Genomic DNA, 19,163 nt, shown 5'->3' on the forward strand with positions numbered 1-19,163 from the left:
GGGGTCCTGTTCTCTCCAATGGGAATTGAGCGCTGGGAATGGCAGGCATGCAGCCTCCGTGAGAGAAGTTAGTACACGCAGACCCAGGAAAAAGCCCCAAGGCTGAAAATCTATCTCCAAGAGCAGAGGGCAGGGGAAAACCAAAGAACGAGTCTTCCCTCCCACTAGTCTAAAAATTAATGGAGCTTGTTAAGGGAAACTTACCTAAGTGGCACCTCTTGCGTGACTACAGGAGGAAATGGGTCCCTGTGCGGCTTGACAGGTGCCAAAGAATTATATAGGGGAAGGGGAGAGGGGCGGACAGTCATAGGTACTGGTACACGAATGCTACCAGGTATGGAAATTATTTCACGTGCTTGAACGGGCCAGGACAATAACCTGTTCCCGGAAGCAGCGCAGAGCAGGGGGCAAGGGGAGGTACTGGTTTATATCAGAGTGAACATCAAATACAGTCAGACAGTGTTTGCAGTACGCAATCTCCCCCTTCTGGCCCAGGCCCAGCTCTCGGGTCCAGCAGTGGCAACTTCACGGAAGTCTCTCCTCCACACTCTACCCCTCATGACCAGCTCTTACAATCTCACGTGACCCCCTGTTCCCCATGATGCCCTGAGTGGTCAGCAAGGGGCTTCAGTAGCAGGGAAGTAGCTCTCTTAGTTGCCAATTGACCTCATTGGAGACATAGTCGGCAGCAACAGTACCGACACATACAAGAAAAGAGACCAGTTAAAAGAAGCAGTCCAAGTATTAGTAACTTTTTCCATCTTGCTTCCCCTCTGCCAGGACCTAAACCGGTGGGTTAGTAAGTCACCTAGGTTTTGGCTGGGTCATTTAAGGCATTTACATGAGTTTTCATATGTACTAACAAGGAAGAAATATTAGCAGATTCACCTGGTATAAGAACACAACATTCAGTTTGAATAATGGCACAGGCCCCCCACCCCCACCCCCCACCACACACATACACACACATACACAGGCCTGTAAGGGATTGCTACAGGAACAGCAGGAAATCTAAGGTAGAAAAACGAATATTTAGCCTTGGCTGGTTTGGCTCAGTGGATAGAGCATCGGCCTGCAGACTGACGGTTCCCGGGTTTGATTCCAGTCAAGGGCACTTATCTCAGTTGCAGGCTCCTCCCCAGCCTGGGCCCTGGTCAGGCTCATGCAGGGGGCAACCAATCGATGTGTTTCTCTCACATCCACATCAATATTTCTCTGTCTTTCCCTCTCTCTTCCACTCTCTAAAAAAAAAAAAAAAAAAAAAAAAATCAATAGAAAAATACCCTCAGGTGAAAATTTAAAAAAAAGAAAAAAAAGACAAATATTTATTTATTTTAATATATTTCTTTATTGATTTCAGAGGAAGGAAGAGGGAGATAGAAACATCAATGATGAGAGAGAATCATTGATTGACTGCCTCCTGCACGCCCCCTACTGGGGACCGAGCCTGCAACCCAGGTATGTGCCCTTGGCTGGAATCGAACCTGGGACCCTTCAGTCCGAAGGCTGACACTCTATCCACTGAGCCAAACTGGCTAGGGCAAAGACAAATATTTAGTAGGGACTTGAATTGGGAGATCTATGAGAATTATACTTGCAGTCTGATCTTTAGATGTTAGTGTAGCCGCAGTGTTTGGAACCTGGCCAGGCTGTGTAAACCATACTTGTTGGTCAGGAAGAAATGGTGCTCTTCCCGACCAACAAGTAAGGCGGTGAATAGGGCGAGGACTGTATTAGATCAGGACCCCTACCTTCTCCCCTCTTTCAGTGGTGCATGTACCAGTCTGAGTATAGCCTGTCTCCATGGCTCCTGACTGCATCAGGATAACAGGGTCCTACGGGAGACTGAGCAGTTCCTCTCCCCCAGGTGCATGAAGTAACCAACCCATCACAGGGTAGTATCTCATTGCAGATTCCAGTGAATGTTCCAGGGACGATAAGGGCTGGTGCCTTCAATATCATGGCCCACTGGTCCATGGCAAGCATCAAGACTATTACTGTGTCCTTTGTGTCTCACACCTTAACCATATTGGGTGCCTCGTTTGAGCTCCCAGCCTGGCATACAGAGCAATAGGCCCCACTGTTGATCATTTAAGAGTATTTACACTTGGGAAAACACCTTTGTATACTGGCCAAAGTTGGTTTTCTAGTTAGTGAGTTAATCTGTTAAGGACCCCATTTTTAAAAAAATATATTTTTATTGACTTCAGAGAAAAAGGGAGGAGAGAGAGACAGAAACATTAATGATGAGAGAGAATCATTGATCAGCTGCCTCCTGCATGCCCCACACTGGCGATCAAGCTCGAAACCCGGGTATGTGCCCTGACTGGGAATCAAACCATGACCACCTAGTTCATAGGTCGATGCTCAACCACTGAGCCACACCAGCCGGGCAAGACATATCTGTTTTAATTAAACCAACACACTTAAACTAGCTTTAATGACAAATCATGTGATCTCCCCAGATCATGTGATTCTGAGAAAGCATTTGGGTTAATTTCTGAGAATTTTAGAATACCCAATCCTTAATTTATAGAAGCACTTCATTCCATTAAACCAACTAAACATAGCTCTTTTACAAGTTAGCAACACCATTTCGAGGTAGAAACTACTACACCAAAACAACACATATATAGACACACATGAACATATGGCTTCTAAAAAAGAGGTGGGATCTGTTCAAAGGAGCTTCCCTGCCGCCCACCCCGCCTTTATCTGCCCATCCCTATGCTAACAGAGTTGTAGACATTCTAACATCTTTTTCTAGTTTCAGTTTTTCCTTTCTAACCCTGTCTTTTGCTTCTAGTGGGCATCTGTGACCAGCCTACAGTTGAAGCCATAGATTTCCTGCCTTGCCACAGTGCAGTTCCTTAAACAAGTAGGAGACCAGCCAGCATTTTCAGAGTCCCCTGTACTCATGCGGCAGTCCGCTGTGTCTAGCGTACAGCTCACCCCTCCCCACATAGGGGTCAATGGCCAGGTCGACCCCCTTTACCAAGCCCATGTCTTTGGTCTCCTGGTGGCTTGCCAATTGTTAGTACACGCACACCCAGGGGAAAGCCCCAGGACTGAAAATCTACCTCCAAAAGCAGAGGGTGGGGGAAGACCAAAGAAAGCTGCCACTCCTCTCTAATAATAGTTTTCAAAGGGAAACTGACATACAGGTGTGTCTTGAGTGGCTGCAAGCTGAAATTGATCCCCATGCTGCTTGGCAGGTGCCAAAGAATTGTCCAGGGTAAAAGGAGGTATAGTCATATATACTGACATGTGAATGCTATTAGGTAGGGGAAATTACTTCACATGCTTGAACATATCAGGACAACCTGTTCCAGGAACCGGCACATAGCCTGAGGCAAAAGAGGGGCCATCTGTGTCAGAATGAACATCAAGTACAATCAGAAAGTTGTCTTTTTCTTGGGGGGGGGTGGGGGGTTTACTAAGCAATCTCCCCGTTCTAATCCAGGTCGGCACTCAGGTCCTACAGCAGTCAAGTCATGGAACAGTCTCTTCCCCTCTGGGGGAAGACAGTCTTTCATGTCTTTCCGATTCCCTATCAGTCCATCTAGTTCAATGACGTTATCTCACTCCTTTGATAAGAAAATCAAAGCCCGGCCCTAGCCGGTTTGGCTCAGTGGATGGAGTATCAGCCTGTGGACTTAGGGGGCCCAGTTTGATTCCAATCAAGGGCACGTACCTTGGTTGCAGTCTTGCCCCGCCATCTCACATTGATGTTTCTCTCTCTCTGTCTCTCCTTATCCCTTCCACTCTTGCAAAAGATCAATGGAAAAATATCCTGGGGTGAGGATTAACAACAAACAACAACAAAAAGAAAACCAAAGCCCAGATTCCTCAGGTCAGCAGGGCCACCTGCTGAGTTGCCAGAGGTGAGGGTCACTGTCCTGTCTCCGGCAGCTGACTTAAGGCCTGAAGGCTGCGAATAAGCAAGTGAAGCAGAAGGCTCCAGACGGCCTCACCCCAGGCCTGAGGAAGTGGAGGAGCTGCAGCCCTTCCAGGAGAGCACCCGCAGTGCACAGAAGGAGAGGTCTCAGAGAGCAGCCAGAGTGCAAATCTTTATTACGATCTGTTTTCAACAAGAAAATGAGTGTTTATACCTAGAAACATGGACAGCTCTCCCCCAGCAGCATCCAGGGTGGGGAAGGAGGGCAGGAGTCTATCTGGGGTTTTCCCCTCCCTGCCCCAGTAGAAGTGGGGCCCCAGGTTAAGGTCCAAGTTCCTTCCATCCAGCTGGGGGCCCTGCGACTACCTCACCCAGGACAGCCAGCAGCTGAGGGCAGGGCAGGAGGCTGAGCGGCTAAGGCCCAGCCCTGGAGGGAGGTGTATAGAGAGGTGCAGGATGTGACCCCTCTAGGCTGACATCAGTCACCAAGGAGGTGTCATGGGCTGAGGGTTCTGAAGATACGACATCACCACGGCAGAGATGGACAGCCTGGGTGAGACGGGAGAAAGGTGTCAGTCAAGATGGGAAGGCTTGGGTCCTCCCCCCCTTACTTAGAGTCCCTCCTTCTCCAGGCCCAGCCTCACATGAAGCTACTCATCATCTGCTTAGTGTCTTCAGAGCTCCGGGAGTTGGCGAAGCTGATGAAGGAGCAGTAGACAGCAACCCAAGCGCACCACTTCAGCTGGGGAAAGGCAGGTAGAGGGGTGGGTTAGGTCAGTGGAAGACAAGGGGCATTCCCAGGCACCGGTTCCCACCCACTGGTTTCAGATGGGGCAGCGTAAACCTTGTCCCCCTGACCCTCAGAAGCCCCTCAGTCTCATCCACCCAGAGCCTCCTCCAGGTACGGAGTTGCTGGCCCTACCCCCTGGCCAGGGCCTCTGACCCCACCCTCAGACCTAAAAAGACTAGACTTCGACACAGCCCGTCATGCTCATGACCCCGCTTTCTCCACCATCCCCTCCAAGTGGCTGTACAGTCTGGCCCCACCCTCACACCAACCTCCCACACACCCACCCTGACCCGGATTCCTGAATCCCCGATGGCTTTGGCTTCCTCCGTCCAACGTCACCCCAGCCCCGCCCCTCAGCGCCGGCCCCGCTTCATTCCCAACCCGCCCCTGGCCTGGGAGCCCAGCAGAGACACGCAGCCCGGCCCACCTTCAGCATGAGGCCGCACATGCTGAAGATCATGCCGAGCAGGTTCATGTAGTCCGGCGTCGGGTCGTCCAAGGCCGGGTTACACTCGCTCGGCGGAGGCTTGTACCTGCGGCGGGATTGAGGGTCAGGGGCACTCACGTCCCGCCCCCGGATGGACACGTGCTTCCCTGGGCCCCGACCCACAGCCCGAGCCTCGTTCCCACGACGCCGGGGTCCCTACCTCAGCACTTTGTTCGGCCTCCGCGGGTCCGACATGTTGTTCGTGGACATAGCGAGTCAGGGACGTCCCTCTTCCGCCGCCGGAGTGGCCCCTTCCGGCGTGGAAACGGACGGTGCTTTTTACAGTCACACCCGCAGCCCTCGCGCTTCCGTACCTAGCGGCGGGGCCCAGATAGTGGAAGGAGAAACCTGGAACCTAGAGGCAGCCTGCAGCCATTGTATTTTCCAACATTACCTCCAAAAAGCCGAAACTGTGAGCCCGGAAGTGGGGAACCGGAAGTAGACCGCAGGGACAATAATAAGGTTGCACCAAGCGAGAGACGCTCGGCAACTTCGGTACAGACCGATGGGAGGCGGCGAGGAAGGCATCCCGGAGCCATGTCTTTCCCTGAGCCCAAGCCGCGTGGCCCGGTGCTGCCGCAGAAACGGTTGAAGACGCTGGACTGCGGGCAGGGAGCGGTGCGAGCCGTGCGATTTAATGGTGAGCGCCCTCGTCTTCATTCCGGGTCGGCCTGTGGCCTCTCGAGGTCGGCAGCCCGGTAACCCCCGCCTGGTCTTCCCAAGTGGACGGCAATTACTGCCTGACGTGCGGCAGCGACAAGACCCTGAAGCTGTGGAACCCGCTGCGGGGGACGCTGCTGCGGACGTACAGCGGCCACGGCTACGAGGTGCTGGACGCGGCCGGGTGAGCCGGGGCCTGGCCGGGAAGGGGGCGCTGAGGCGGGGACCCAGGTCGATGCTGACCTTCCCTCCCCTGCCCCCTAGTTCCTTTGACAACAGCAATCTCTGCTCCGGCGGCGGGGACAAGGCGGTGGTGCTGTGGGATGTGGCCTCCGGGCAGGTCGTGCGTAAATTCCGGGGTCACGCAGGGGTGAGTACAAGCAGAAAGACGCCTCATTAGAGCGTGGGTAGCGGAGGGGACCCGCATTCGTGTGCAGGGGTGACAGGTGCCCTCCCACACACACATTACAGCGCATTCACAGGCCCCTTGCTTGCAGCACCCTCAAAACCTTTCACCTCCCGTACCCCTAGCTTTTGTCCTCACTTTAATCTGCACTGGGAACGCGGTCTTTATCCCAATCCTTCAAAGACCGGCCACCTCTGAGTGGTAGTTCCTGTTTCTCAGAAGGTGAATACGGTGCAGTTTAATGAAGAGGCCACGGTCATCCTGTCAGGTGAGTGCGTGGCCTAGGCAGGGGCGCCCAGGGGAGCCCCTGCCCCCAAAACCTGGCCTCACCTTCCTGCTGGCCTCACAGGCTCTATCGATTCCACCATCCGCTGCTGGGACTGCCGCTCTCGGAGGCCGGACCCAGTGCAGAAGCTGGACGAAGCCAAGGATGGTGTATCCAGTGTGAAGGTGTCAGACCATGAGGTCCTGGCAGGGTGAGTGGAGCTAGAGCTAGACCATTGCCCCTCCCCCGGTTCCCCTGCCTATCACAGCTGCCTCTGTGCTTAAGTCTACCCTCCTCACTGCCTCCCAAGACCCCGCACAGTCTGGTCCTTGCTGACCTCTCAGCTTCTATGATTTCCAGCCTCGTTTCAGGGAGATATGCCAAGCGTGCTTTGCAGCTGCTCTTCCTCTGCCTGGACTGCCTTTCTACTATTTACTGCAAGTGTTTTTGAGCCCCTCCCACGGGCCACTTTTTTAGGCAATGAGCATGTAGCAGTGAATAAGACAGGGAAATAGGGAAGAAATTCCTGCCCACAGACTTGCTATTTAAGAAAGAAAAAATTCCCATGCAGAGCTGCTCACGTGTTGCCACAGCCCAGGAGAGTGCCATGCCCACCATGGGGGGAGTTTGGACTGTCCAGCCTGTTGACTGGCCATTCCCACGCATCTTCCCATCTCGTCCTTCAAGTCCCGGTTCAGATGTCACCTTGGGAAGGACTTCCTATATTACCCAGTCAGTGAGGCTCCAGAAATGTCTCCTGGCTCGGTCGAAGCTGTGTCCCAAGCCATCCCTGCTGTAGAATCTGGCCCAGAGGGGATGCGCGGTGCCCATCAGAAACGAACTGAGTTGTTCCCCATGGTCCCTGGGTCTGGATCTCAAAGACGGTGCCTCAGATTTCCCCTCATGAATTCACTTCAGTGCACGTTTCCTTTTTTTTCCTTTTTGTTAATCCTCACCCAAGGACATTTTTCCCATTGATTTTTAGAGAGGGTGGGAGGGAGGAGAGGACAGAGAAAAACATCGATGTGAGAGACATTGATTGGTTGCCTCCTGAACTCACCCCTACCAGGGCTGAGGAACTACAACTGAGGTATGAGCCTTGATCCAGAATTGAACCCTCGACCCTGTAGTCCACAGATCAACACTGAGAAAACTGGCTAGCCCTGAGAAGGGAGTATGACAGTGAGGGGTGCACAGAAAGGATGGGCTTAGCCTTGTCCTGAGGGCCCTGGCCAGGTGCAAGTGTAGAGGGACACAGGTTACCTAGAGCCATGGAGCCACTGGCCCCAGTGGAAACTTTAATCGGATCCACCCTCTCTTGCAGCTCCGTGGACGGCCGGGTCAGGCGCTATGACCTGAGGATGGGACAACTCTTCTCAGACTACGTGGGCAGTGAGTGTGGCCAGGCTGTGGGGCAGCAGGGGAGGCAGAGGCAGCAAAAGGGGCCCCAGCCCACGTGCCTATCCACCTCTCCCCTCCCCCCAGGCCCCATCACTTGCACCTGCTTCAGCCGGGATGGCCAGTGCACCCTGGTGTCCAGCCTGGACTCCACGTTGAGGCTTCTAGACAAGGACACAGGGGAGCTGCTAGGGGAGTGAGTCCTTGGGGTTGTGGGGCCCCTCCCTCTCCCCTCCCCTTTGCCCCTGGTAAGGCCCGAGCCCCACTGATCCCATCCACCCCCAGGTACACAGGCCATAAGAACCAGGAGTACAAGCTGGACTGCTGCCTGAGTGAGCGTGACACGCACGTAGTCAGCTGCTCCGAGGATGGGAAGGTGTTCTTTTGGGACCTGGTGGAGGTGAGCCTAACCCTCTCCACCCCCACACTGCACTGTCCCCACTTTGCCTTTACCTCAGTCATTCCCAGACCGGGAAAAGGGAGTGTTATTAGAACAGTGGCTAGAAGGAGAGGGCAGGAAAGGCATTCCAGCAAAGGGAACAGTATGTGCTAAGGCTTCTAAGCATTGCACGCGATGGTCAGGAAACAGCAGCACTTCAGGATGGCAGTGGCAGCAGCAGGAGCCACGTCAGGCAGGGCCACCAATGCCAGGCTGAGCCACTGGGACTGACCTTGAGGGTGGGGGAACCAATGGCGACATCTAACCCTGGGGGAGATGAGGCCGTAGTTGTTCAGGAAACCTGAGCTACTTCTGAGCATCCCTGTGGTTTCTAGCCCCAAGCCCTGTGAGCCGTATCCGGATGTGTCCCAGCCTGGTGGTGGCATCAGGCGGAGAACAGACAGGCTGGGCTTAGGGGATTCAGGGCTAGAGAGTCTCATGGAAGAAGATGTGGGTGCTGGGGCTTGGCCAGGGAAGTAAGTCCCTTAAGAGGATGGAGGGAACTGGGGGACCTTGGGAACTTGAGGGGGACTAAGAAAGAGCCAATATTCTGCCTAATTCTTGAGGATCTGATAGAGCAGAGGTCACACTGAAGGAAGGGGACATTTCGGGGAAAAGAGGAACCGGGGCCGCCCGGAGAAACCGTATGTGCGGAGCTGCTGTGTCTGCGGGTTGATGAAAGAAGTGCAAACACTGATGCTGCCAAGTAGACCTGTAGAGCCCCTATGGCGGCAGGGGAGGGCAGCTGAAGGCCGGACATAACGGCTCAGAGCGGGGTGGTGGCCTCTGAGTATAGTCTGAAACAGTGGTCGCCAACCTTTCGGGCCTCACGGACCACTGCTGGTCTAAAGGCAGAACCAAGAGGATTTACAGATAAAGGGATGTGAGGTGTGAAAAAGACTCCCAAGGTTTTGGCTTGAACACCTGGAAGGACGGAGCCACTGAGAGGCTCATTTTGGGGCAGCCTAGTTTTGCAGTGACTGGAAAGCCATTAGAAGCAGATGGCTGAAGGTCAGGATGGGAGGCTCACTGATAACTGCTCCCCGCTCCCTCCTTGTTCCACAGGGTGTCCTGGCCCTGGCCCTGCAGGTGGGTCCTGGTGTGGTGCAGTCACTGGCCTACCACCCCACAGAGCCCTGCCTGCTGACTGCCATGGGGGGCAGCATCCACTGCTGGCGGGAAGAGGCCTATGAGACTGAGGGTGGCACAGGTTGAGGCCAGGGGACCCACCACCACTAAGGACACAGGTGCAGACTCTGGACCACTGAGACCATTTATTCCAGACGTGCTACTGACCAAGGAGTGGGGGAGGGGCCGGGTCTGAAAACAAATAAATAGGGGGAGGGGCACCGCTGTCAGTCTTTGTTCTTCTCAGGCATGAAGGCATCTACCTTCTGGGCAAAGGTTTCAGCCACAAGCAAGGGGAAGACCAGGGAGGCATCAGCGTAGACCTGTGGAGGGGACCCAGGTAACCACAGGACCCAGAGCTATAGCTTGGAAGACCCTACACCCCAGCAGGCTGGCCGGCCCTCACCTTGACAGGCTCTGCATCCATCTTGATCTTGCCCCAAGAGACAGCTTCGTCCGGCCGGGCACCAGAGTCAGAGCCATCAAACTCCTGGGCCGTGTTGATGTAGACAGCATAGTCAGCCCCGTTCCGCTGCGGGCGGGGAGACAGACACACACATAGAGGCAGGCAGTGCAGCTAGAGAAGCTGAGCCTGTGTCCTAGGTAAAGGAGGACCCCTTGGTGGCCACTCTGCAAGGGACGGGTCCTACATCAACGCTGGGCAGTTAGGGGTTGGAGAGTTACTGGGCAAATGATAAGGTAGTCTTGCCCCAGACCAACCTCCTAGAGAGCAATAACCCTCTCACATCTGCCACCAACTCTATCTTTATTTATTTTTTAATATATTTTATTGATTTTTTACAGAGAGGAAGGGAGAGGGATAGAGAGTTAGAAACATCGATCAGCTGCCTCCTGCACACCCCCTACTGGGGATGTGCCCGCAACCAAGGTACATGCCTTTGACCGGAATCGAACCTGGGACCCTTCAGTCCGCAGGGGCCGACACTCTATCCACTGAGCCAAACCGGTCAGGGCTCACCAACTCTATCTTGAGAAGACCTCTGAACCCAAACACTTCTTCCCTGCCTTGGTCCCTACCCTGGTCCTGGCCCTAGTTGTTCCCCCTGCAGCAGCCAGAGGGCACCTGTGAGCACCTGAGTCACAGCCCTCAAGGCCCTGCAAGTCTGGCCTCACACCTCCCACTCTCCCTCCTTCACAGGCCTCCTAGCTGTTCCTAACTTATTTCAGCCTCAGAGCCTTTACACTGGCTGTTCCTCTGCTGGGACCTCTTCCTCAAGGCAACCACATGGCTCAGGGGAGACATCTACTGAATTTGCTCTATTCACAGGTCACATTTCCCAGAAAGGCTTCCCTTTTTGGAAGAGTGTACCTTTTTATTACCATCTTGTCATCCCTCGTTTTTCTCCGTGGCAGTCACTGCCACCTAACTTACTGTCTGTCTCCCCCGACTAAAACCTCAGTCGCAGGAAGGCAGGGATCCTGGCCTGTCCATGGCTGTGTCTCCAGCATGGGCCTAGGCCTAGCACACAGACATCGCTACATGCAGACCCAAGTGCCACCCCCACACTAGGGACCAGGTGCTCCATCCCCACTCACCATGAGGTTGGCATTTGCGATGTGGTGCTTGATCAAACCCCCACCCAGGATGATCATGCCAGAGCGCTTGGCAAAGATGGCCTGTGTGTTGATGAGCCTCAAATCTGGGGAAGAGAACTGTGATCAGGCCCCGAGGCCAGCCAGCCCTCCTCCCCGACTCCTCTGGCCCCTGCACCTCACCCTCCACGATGTCCAAGACCAGGCCCGGGTTCTTGTAGGAATGGAAAAAGATCATGTCGCCCAGCGAGCCATCTGTGAGTGCCGGGCTCAATACGGGGATGTGGTTCTGGGGGAGTGCAGGACAGGACAGCAGCAGGAGTCAGATCCTGGTGGGGATAGGCTGGTCCCCATTCTGGCAGCATCCCCTCTCTGCCTGATTCTGGGCATAGTGTTTAACTTTTCTGGGCCTCAGTTTCCTTGACTGTAAAATGACAGTAACAACAGTACCTCCCTCACAGATGAGGAAGCATTTGTAAGAAAACCCACCCAAAACACTGAGGACCATGCCCAGCACATAAAGAATGGCAGGCTGTTACTGTTCCCATTGCAGGACTTCATAGCTCTGAGGAGCAGTGGGCCCAACACTGCCCCAACTGCTCCCAGGTGGTGTAGGAGTAGAGCCAGGATATGAGGACCACACTCAATAGCTGCGTGACCTCAGAAAAGCTGCCGAGCCTATGTCTGAAATTCCTCAATCGAAGAGTGAGGGTGATGAGAACAGCACTGACTCCCTAGGTGACTGTGAAGATGAAACCTTCACCTTCTGGGCCCAGTAATACACTGACTCTGGGTGGTTGATCTCCTTGCCGAGGCGGGCAATCATCTTGGAAGGCGTCCACTTCACACCCTGGGAGGGGACATGAGCTTCAGCCAGTGGTGCCTTCCCTTACTGCCACCATGCCAGCCCCCCAGCTGTCCCAGCCCCACCTCTGTGTTCTGCTCCAGCACCATCTGGTCCAGAATGGGCATCAGCCAGTCCTCAAACTTGCAGTAATTGTCATTGGGCACCAGCAGGTTCCCAATCCTGGAGACAGGAGGCAGATAGGCATCAGGCCCCAGGACCCTCAGGCCAGCTCCCCTGCCCAACACCACTTAGGCCCCCCACCTGTTAATCCCGTTCTCACGGAGCTCCTTCCCCCTGAGGCTGAACTCGCCCAGGTATGTGGGTGCCAGGCACTTGATGAGATCCTCCTCCACGCCCCCAGCCGTAGTAACCAAGACATCCACCTGCAGCCACATGCAATGAGGTTGGCCCAGATAGGCGGACCCTGCCCTCATTCTGGGCAGGGCTCCTAACTCCCAACCCTCATCTAGTAACTTTACAGGAATGTCTGCTGCAAAGCAAAACTCAATCCTGTCCCTCTGCTTAGAATTGGCCCACATCTCTCTATCTTACTAAAATACCAGTGATCCTATTGCCCACTGACCCCAGAGAGGTCAAGGCCACAGCCCACCCCATCAGCTCCTCACCATGTTGTGCTGCACGAGATAGCGGATGGTCTCACGGATGCCTGAACTGATGAGGTTGGACGTGTAGCCCAGGAAAATGGTGCAGCCGGTGAGTGGGCGGCGGCTCTGGGTCAGGTCTTCGTGCTGGTCTTCATCCTGCGGCAGAGGCTCCAGCTTCTTCTCTATCTGTGCGAGAGGAGTCAAATTAACCCCTGAACCCAAACTCCAGCCCAACGACCCCCGTGGTTTTCAGGATTACACTCCGCCCCCAAGCCCTGCCCACTCGGAAAGAGGACCACTTATACCGGGAACCAGGGGAGGGAGTGCAACTCCGCCCCTTTCGCAGGTTGGCTCTGCGGCACACCCTCGCTTTGCCTCACTCGGGAATCGGAGCCTCTCTGCAGGATTCAGCCGCCTTTCCGCTGGGAGGAGCAAATCCAAGACCCTGCCCTGACTTAGGCTCTTCCAATTCCTCCTTCCAGGCCGCGGTCTAGCCCTGGGCTCCTTCCACTTCAGAACACAGGCAAAGACTATAAACCGCCCTCTGCCTAGAGTCAGTCCCCGCCCCTTATTGATGCTAGGCTATCGCTACTGGGGGGTGGGGGGGGCAACTTCCTCTCTTAAACACAGAAACTCCAGCCCCGGTATGGCCCACCTCTCCAACTACTGGGCCGCCCCTACGAAGGGCGCGCCTCTTTCTCACGTAAGCCCCGCCCCCCAGGGACTGCACCGCGTTGGTGCCACCAGAGGCCACGCCCCCAAACTCTGGAAGCCCCGCCCCCGCCTCACCATGGCATTGATTTGATGCACCGCGCGGCCGAAGTTGGTGGCCTGGAAACCAGTGGTGCCGAAGGCTTCCAGCATCGCGCGGTAGTCCACGCCACGGTTGAAGTCGTAGCCCCGGACCTGGGCGCTCTCGGACGGCAGCGCCGAGCTGTGCTGAAGCACCGCGGCCCGCGCCGCCGCCGGCGCCTCCCCTTCCGGGGGGCCCTCCATGCTCCGCCGCCGCGCGCGGATCAGAGCAGTCCCAGGCCAGCCTTCAGGGGCCGCAAACGCTGGACCTGGCACGCGCTTCTCCACAAAGGCACAGCAAACAGGGCTCGGAAAAAAACGGGAGAGGGAGGCCGGAAGTTGTTTAGTCACATGGCCGCCTTCGAGGCCTCTAGTCGGGGGCGTGGCCTGTTGCGAACTACGGAAGCCGCTTAGAGCCGTTATTCCTGTTCGCGACGCGCCTCACAGGAAGGAGGACTCATTGCCGCCTAGTGGAGGCCCACCGCGTTGCGGGGCGCCTGTCCTTTCGTTTCTGTCCCCTGGAGTGAGAGAATGGCTTCTTAAACGTCCCCTTGGACAGAATTCAGTCATCGGGAACTGTCAGTTTCTGCCACTGAGCATCTCTTCTCAAATAGGCTATTGATCCCTGTCCGTACCTCACGAGTCTCCAGGGCCTCCACATGCTGCATCACCCTCTGGTCCTCCCAGGCAGCCCCAGCGCTCACCTCTGGGAGGCCTGCCCTGCCCTTGCTCTGGGTAAGGGATCTCCTCTGAGATCCTGGGCGGACATCTCTCCCTCCAGCAAGACTCTGAGACCCTAAGAGTGGGGACTGTATCTCATGGCTCCTTCTAACTGTGCACAGGGTCTGGTCCAGAGGGGACCCCTTTAATCACTCACACTGCATTTATGGAGTCTGTGTCGGGTGCAGATTAAGCAGTAAGATGCAGACCCTGCCCTCCTAGAGCCCACAGTTTGTTTGGTGAGATAGAAAGTTACCAATAGTTCCAAGTGCTATTCAGGATTTCAACAGGATGATGCAAGAGCCTTCAGCATGGGGGTGGATGAAGGGTTTGGTGGCCTTGGAGGGACAGGTGGTTGAGGAAGGACACAAAGGAGGTGACTTTTTTTTTAATTAATTTCAGAGAGGAAGGGAGAGAGAGAAACATCAATGATAGAGAATCATTGATCCATTGATCGGGTGCCTCCTGCATGCCCCCTACTGGGGATTGAGCCCACAACCCAGGCATGTGCCCTTGACTGGAATCAAACCTGGGACCCTTCAGTCCACAGGCCAACTCTCTATCCACTGAGCCAAACTGGTTAGGACAGGAGGTAACATTTGAGCCAAAGGCAAAAGGCCAAGAAAGGCCCAGATGTGAACTTATGGGGGGAGGCCATTGCCCCACTGCCCCCCTTTGGGAGAGAACAGCCAGTGTAAAGGCCCTGGGGCGGGAAATGAGCCTACTCAATTGGAGAACAAACATCCTCCTGGACAGTCTGGAAGTTCCCTGCTTGGATCTCACTTTCACCACCTCGGCTTTTTCTCCACCTAACCCTGGTCATGCTGCGGTCTTCCACATCTCAGCAAACGACCCTCACCTACCAGGCTAAAAACGGGAGCTGAGCTTGATGGCTCCCCTTGTCTCACACCCCCACCTATCTATCCCCCAGCACATGCACCAAATTCTACCTATAAAATAGGTCCCAAATCCAAGTGCTTTCTTGTTGCTCTTTTAGAACTGGGGTATAATTGTTATACCGCATTACATTAGTTACAGGTGTACAACGTGAGTCGGTATTTGTATCCGACTCATCATCCCCAAAGCCTCCACGACCTCCACACTGCACTCACTCCCCTCCAGTCCCTCTCGAAGCTGTGGCCAGAGAGCTCCTTACACGGAAATCAGGTGCATCGTTCCTTCTAACAGCAGTGGCTTCCCCCTGGGAGTAGAATCTGGGCTTTCACCGTGGCCTACAATCTGGGCTTTCGCCCACCCCCAAGCAAAAGGCTCTCGCATCATCCTGTTGTTGACTTCCCTCCTGCATCTCCCACCACTTGCCCTCACTCGCTCCTCTCTAGCTACACTGAGCCCCAACCAGCTCTTTCCTGACCAAGGGACAATGCACCCGCTGCTCTCTCTCTGCCTGGAACATGCCTACCCCAGCTCCTTTTCTTCTGGGCCTCAGTTCAAAATGTCACTTCCACCCTGGCCAGGTGGCTCAGTTGATTAGAGCATATTCCCAATACACAAGGTTGTGGGTTTGATCCCCAGTCAAGGCACATAGAAGAAGCAATCAATAAATGCATAAGTAAGTGGAACAACAACTCTCTCCTTTCTCTCTCCTTCCTTCCCTCCCTCCCTCCCTCTTTTTTATTTATTTATTTATTTATTTTAAACATGGAACGCTTCACGAATTTGCGTGTCATCCTTGTGCAGGGGCCATACTAATCTTCTCTGTATCGTTCCAATTTTAGTATATGTGCTGCTGAAGCGAGCACCCCTCCCTCTTTTTTAAAATAAATAAATTTTTTTGAAAATGTCGCTTCCAGCCCTAGCTGGGTAGCTCAAGTGGTTAGAGGGTTGTCCCTATGAACCATGGTTGTGGGTTTGATCCCCAGTCAGGGCACATACGAGAATCAAATGAATGCATCAATTAATGGACCAACAAATCAATGTTTCTCTCTCTCTCTCTCCCTCTCCCTTCCTCCCTCTCCCTTTTCTCTCTCTAAAATAAATCAATAAAGTCCTAGCTGGTTTGGCTCAATGGATAGAGCATTGGCCTGCAGACTGAAAGGTCTCAGGTTCGATTCCGGCCAAGGGCACATGCCTGGGTTGCAGGCTCGATCCCCAGTGCGGGGCGTGCAGGAGGCAGCCAATCCATGATTCTGTCTCATCATTGATGTTTCTATCTCTCTCCCTCTCCCTTCCTCTCTAAAATCAATAAAATAGATTTTTAAAAATCAATCAATAAATAAAAACTATTTTTTAAAAAAGTCACTTCCTCCAGGAGGCCTGCCCTAATTACCCAGTCTTGCCCTTGTCTTACTTGTGTCGTCTTTCATAGCATTTAATACATTGTGTTTGCTGTTGCCTGTCTTTGACTAGAACAACAGCTCCATGAGTGCAGGATTTTGTCTGGTTTCACTGCTGAGCCCCTTACCCTAAGCCAGTGGTTCTCAACCTTGGCTGCACATGAGAATCACCTGGGAATCTTTTTTAAAATCCTGATTTCTGGGCCTCATCCTCTGGAAATTCTGTTTCTTTGTTACTAATGTTGTGGCCCCACCCCATAACAAAGAAACAGAATTTCCGGAGGATGAGGCCCAGAAATCAGGATTTTAAAAAGATTCCCAGGTGATTCTAATGTGCAGCCAAGGCTGAGAACCACTGCCCTAAGCAGTGTTGGACTCATATTGGAATCTCAGCAAAGATACTGAATGAATGAATCAATGAATGAACGAATGAACACATACAAGGGCATCAGCATGATCCATGAGGAATGAAGGAGAAAGAAGTTGGTAAATGAATTCAGAGTGGGCAGGAGGTGCCGAACCAGGCAGGACCCTATGGGCTGTAGTAAAGAAGGTGGGTTTTATTCTTAGAGGCTGAGAAGTTTTAAAAAGGAAGTGAGGGCCCTGGCCATTGTGGCCAGTTGGTTGCATGTCATCCCATTCACAAGGTTGCCAGTTCAATTCCTGGTAGAGGCACATGCCCAGGTTTCCAGGCTCCATCCCCAGTAGGGGGCATGCAGGAGGCAGCCAATTGATGTTTCACACTTACATCACTGTTTCCTTCTCCCTTTCCTTTCCTCTCTCTCTCAAAATCAATTTAAAATCTTTTTTAAAAAAGGAAGTGAGACACTAAAAATAAGACTCACCATCTTAACCATTTTTAGTGTATAGGTCAGCAGCATTTAAGCACATCACATGGTTATGCAAACAGTTGCAAGCACTATCCATCTCCAGAACGTTTTTATCTTCCCAAGCTCTGTCCATATTAAACACCAGCTCCCCATTCCCCTACCCCGGCCCCTAGTACCTACCATCTTATGTTCTGTCTCTACAAATTTGATTTCTCCAGGGACCTCATATGCATGGAATCGTATGTCCATTTGTGACTGGCTTATTTCACTCAGTATAATGCCCTCAAGGTTGGTTCATCCATGTTATTCTGATTTGTTTTTTAACATTTCCTACTGGCTGCCTTGAGAATAGTGGCGGGGGTGGGGGTGGACCAGGGTGGACTGGTCCAAGTGAGCAAGGGTGGAGATGGGACCCATGTGGTGGTGGAGAGAAGTGACCAGATTCAGGACCTAATTTGAAGGTTAACTGGCTGGGACTTGAGAAGGGATTAGAGGTGGGGATACCAGAAAGAGGAATAAAGGAGTTTGAGATTTGTGCCAGGGCAGTCTGGTGGATGGTGGTGAATCTGGGGGCAGAAGGTCTGGGGAGAAGGCAATCCAGAATCCGGCCTTGGCCTAGTTAGGTGAGAGACACCGGGGTGATGGGTGGGATGGACCAAGGAGGCTAGATGGAGGCTAGATCCACCTCAGGTGGATCGAGGTCAGGGAAAGGCTGGGTTGGGGCCAAGGAAGCCATCAGCATAAGCCGTGGACTGAGTCATCCATGTTGTGGATCCTGGGACAGTGAGTGTAGATGGAGAGGAGAGGCAGGGATACACCCGAGCCTGGGGACACTGCACACTGGGGTACAGAGGCTGGTAAAAGAGGGGTTTGGGGGCTAGTTAGCAGGGGATTAAGCAGATCAGGGACAGGCCAAGGCCACACACTCCCTCTGCCAAGGTAACACAAGACCACAGGGTGCCCACCAGGCCTCCTGGGGCAGGGAGCCCCTTGGCTGAGGCAGCTGCTGCTGCTGTCACTGGTGACATTTTACTCCATGAGTGTCCTGGCTTCAAAGTCTCTGCAGGGGTCAGGGAGGAGGGGACTGGAGAGGCCGGGGCGGGCGGGGGGGGGGGGGGGGGGCGCGGCGCGCGCAAGGGAGAAAGGCAGAGCAGGGCCACAGAACTGAGCAGCCAGGAGTCGGCCAGAGTCCTCAGCTGAGGTATGTGGTTCTGATGGGTGGGGAGCATCCACCCCTACCCCACAGTTCTCAGGGGACACCAGAAGAGGTGCAGGGACCCTCGCGTGGCCCCAGGACTCCAGGTCTGGGTTCAGCCTGCTTCCTATGGCCCTTCTCACCCTCCCCCAGATGTCCAGCAAGGAGGCCATTGGCTGCGACATTGGGCAGGCCCGCCAGGCAGTGGAGCAGCTGAGGATGGAGGCTGGCATCGATCGCATAAAGGTGAGGCTGAGGCCAGATGGGCACGCCCGGGCGAGGGGACAGAGGGACAGCCAAGGTCTGGCTGACTGAGCTGGCCTGCAGGTGTCCAAGGCAGCCGCTGACCTGCTGCAGTTCTGCATGGAGCAGGCCAAGAGCGACCCGTTCCTGGTGGGCATCCCAGCTGCCACCAACCCCTTCAAGGAGAAGAAGCCTTGCGCCATCCTATGATACTGGCCCAGGCCCCTCAATAAACATGAAGTAAATGCTCCTCAGGGCTGGGTGAGCGGCAATGGGGGGCAGTGGGGAGCTGCAGGCTTGCAGCGGCACCTGGCCCAGGCCTCTCCCCGGCCCACTCCGGGGTCACTGCCACAGGGGCACACCCCCTGGACTCTGGACGGAAGAGCACACACCCATGGGCTAGCCCTAGCAGGCCGCCCCCCCCCCCCCGCACACACACATTCAGGGACAGTCCCTTTCTACACGCCATTGCACACTGCATACATACACGTCTCACACACACACACACACACACACAGGTGTCATCACACAGACAGGTGCCCACATCCTCCAGAATCTCCCTCTTCCTCTCACACGTGCACACTCACGGGCATGCAGACAGTCACAGACGGG

The 19,163-nt window shown here is 54.2% G+C and overlaps 4 protein-coding genes and 1 non-coding gene across 11 annotated transcripts; 2 read left to right on the forward strand and 3 right to left on the reverse strand.

Annotated features, from left to right (window-relative positions):
• Positions 1 to 4,057: 4,057 nt before the first annotated feature.
• WDR83OS (WD repeat domain 83 opposite strand) lies at positions 4,058 to 5,472 on the reverse strand. Its single transcript, XM_059696521.1, has 4 exons — positions 5,336 to 5,472; positions 5,116 to 5,221; positions 4,543 to 4,640; positions 4,058 to 4,447 (listed from the first exon to the last, which is right to left on the reverse strand). The coding sequence occupies exons 1-4, from the start codon at positions 5,383 to 5,385 to the stop codon at positions 4,381 to 4,383; spliced, it is 321 nt and encodes a 106-aa protein (XP_059552504.1). The 5' UTR covers positions 5,386 to 5,472; the 3' UTR covers positions 4,058 to 4,380.
• A 207-nt stretch (positions 5,473 to 5,679) lies between these two features.
• On the forward strand, positions 5,680 to 9,558 carry WDR83 (WD repeat domain 83). The gene is made up of 9 exons (XM_059696517.1): positions 5,680 to 5,815; positions 5,899 to 6,019; positions 6,100 to 6,205; positions 6,461 to 6,509; positions 6,591 to 6,717; positions 7,831 to 7,898; positions 7,992 to 8,100; positions 8,190 to 8,304; positions 9,409 to 9,558. The coding sequence occupies exons 1-9, from the start codon at positions 5,713 to 5,715 to the stop codon at positions 9,556 to 9,558; spliced, it is 948 nt and encodes a 315-aa protein (XP_059552500.1). The 5' UTR covers positions 5,680 to 5,712.
• A 44-nt stretch (positions 9,559 to 9,602) lies between these two features.
• Positions 9,603 to 13,640, reverse strand: DHPS (deoxyhypusine synthase). Of its 6 annotated transcripts, none has more exons than XM_059696508.1 (9): positions 13,267 to 13,637; positions 12,499 to 12,663; positions 12,134 to 12,255; positions 11,956 to 12,052; positions 11,789 to 11,875; positions 11,209 to 11,314; positions 11,029 to 11,132; positions 9,878 to 9,961; positions 9,603 to 9,794 (listed from the first exon to the last, which is right to left on the reverse strand). In XM_059696508.1, the coding sequence occupies exons 1-9, from the start codon at positions 13,471 to 13,473 to the stop codon at positions 9,699 to 9,701; spliced, it is 1,068 nt and encodes a 355-aa protein (XP_059552491.1). In that variant the 5' UTR covers positions 13,474 to 13,637; the 3' UTR covers positions 9,603 to 9,698. The 6 variants fall into 6 exon arrangements, with proteins under 6 accessions (XP_059552491.1, XP_059552490.1, XP_059552495.1 ...); XM_059696507.1 differs by having other exon boundaries at positions 9,878 to 10,003; positions 13,267 to 13,633; XM_059696512.1 differs by lacking the exon at positions 13,267 to 13,637 and adding an exon at positions 12,783 to 12,923 and having other exon boundaries at positions 9,878 to 10,003.
• Positions 13,076 to 18,954, forward strand: GNG14 (G protein subunit gamma 14). Of its 2 annotated transcripts, XM_059696523.1 has the most exons (4): positions 13,076 to 13,180; positions 17,332 to 17,401; positions 18,462 to 18,554; positions 18,636 to 18,954. In XM_059696523.1, the coding sequence occupies exons 3-4, from the start codon at positions 18,462 to 18,464 to the stop codon at positions 18,759 to 18,761; spliced, it is 219 nt and encodes a 72-aa protein (XP_059552506.1). In that variant the 5' UTR covers positions 13,076 to 13,180; positions 17,332 to 17,401; the 3' UTR covers positions 18,762 to 18,954. The 2 variants fall into 2 exon arrangements, with proteins under 2 accessions (XP_059552506.1, XP_059552505.1); XM_059696522.1 differs by lacking the exons at positions 13,076 to 13,180; positions 17,332 to 17,401 and having other exon boundaries at positions 18,280 to 18,554.
• Positions 15,643 to 15,749, reverse strand: LOC132236201 (U6 spliceosomal RNA). The gene has a single exon (XR_009453168.1). It is a non-coding gene; the product is annotated as a U6 spliceosomal RNA (small nuclear RNA).
• Positions 18,955 to 19,163: the final 209 nt, after the last annotated feature.

Source organism: Myotis daubentonii, chromosome 5 (assembly GCF_963259705.1).
Source record: "Myotis daubentonii chromosome 5, mMyoDau2.1, whole genome shotgun sequence".
Lineage (NCBI taxonomy): Eukaryota > Metazoa > Chordata > Mammalia > Chiroptera > Vespertilionidae > Myotis > Myotis daubentonii.

Coding starts and splice junctions, on each gene's coding strand:
- WDR83OS (XM_059696521.1), bottom strand. CDS start 5,385: ATGTCCACGAACAACATGTCGGACCCGCGGAGGCCGAACAAAGTGCTG. Junction 4,641..5,115: donor TGTGCGGCCTCATGCTGAAG/GTGGGCCGGGCT, acceptor GCCTTTCCCCAG/CTGAAGTGGTGCGCTTGGGT. Junction 4,448..4,542: donor CAGATGATGAGTAGCTTCAT/GTGAGGCTGGGC, acceptor CGTCTCACCCAG/GCTGTCCATCTCTGCCGTGG.
- WDR83 (XM_059696517.1), top strand. CDS start 5,713: ATGTCTTTCCCTGAGCCCAAGCCGCGTGGCCCGGTGCTGCCGCAGAAA. Junction 5,816..5,898: donor GCGAGCCGTGCGATTTAATG/GTGAGCGCCCTC, acceptor GGTCTTCCCAAG/TGGACGGCAATTACTGCCTG. Junction 7,899..7,991: donor CTTCTCAGACTACGTGGGCA/GTGAGTGTGGCC, acceptor CCCTCCCCCCAG/GCCCCATCACTTGCACCTGC.
- DHPS (XM_059696507.1), bottom strand. CDS start 13,473: ATGGAGGGCCCCCCGGAAGGGGAGGCGCCGGCGGCGGCGCGGGCCGCG. Junction 11,315..11,788: donor TGTATTACTGGGCCCAGAAG/GTGAAGGTTTCA, acceptor GCACTCCCCCAG/AACCACATCCCCGTATTGAG. Junction 10,004..11,028: donor TCGCAAATGCCAACCTCATG/GTGAGTGGGGAT, acceptor CCCCGCCCGCAG/CGGAACGGGGCTGACTATGC.
- GNG14 (XM_059696522.1), top strand. CDS start 18,438: ATGGCCCTTCTCACCCTCCCCCAGATGTCCAGCAAGGAGGCCATTGGC. Junction 18,555..18,635: donor CTGGCATCGATCGCATAAAG/GTGAGGCTGAGG, acceptor GCTGGCCTGCAG/GTGTCCAAGGCAGCCGCTGA.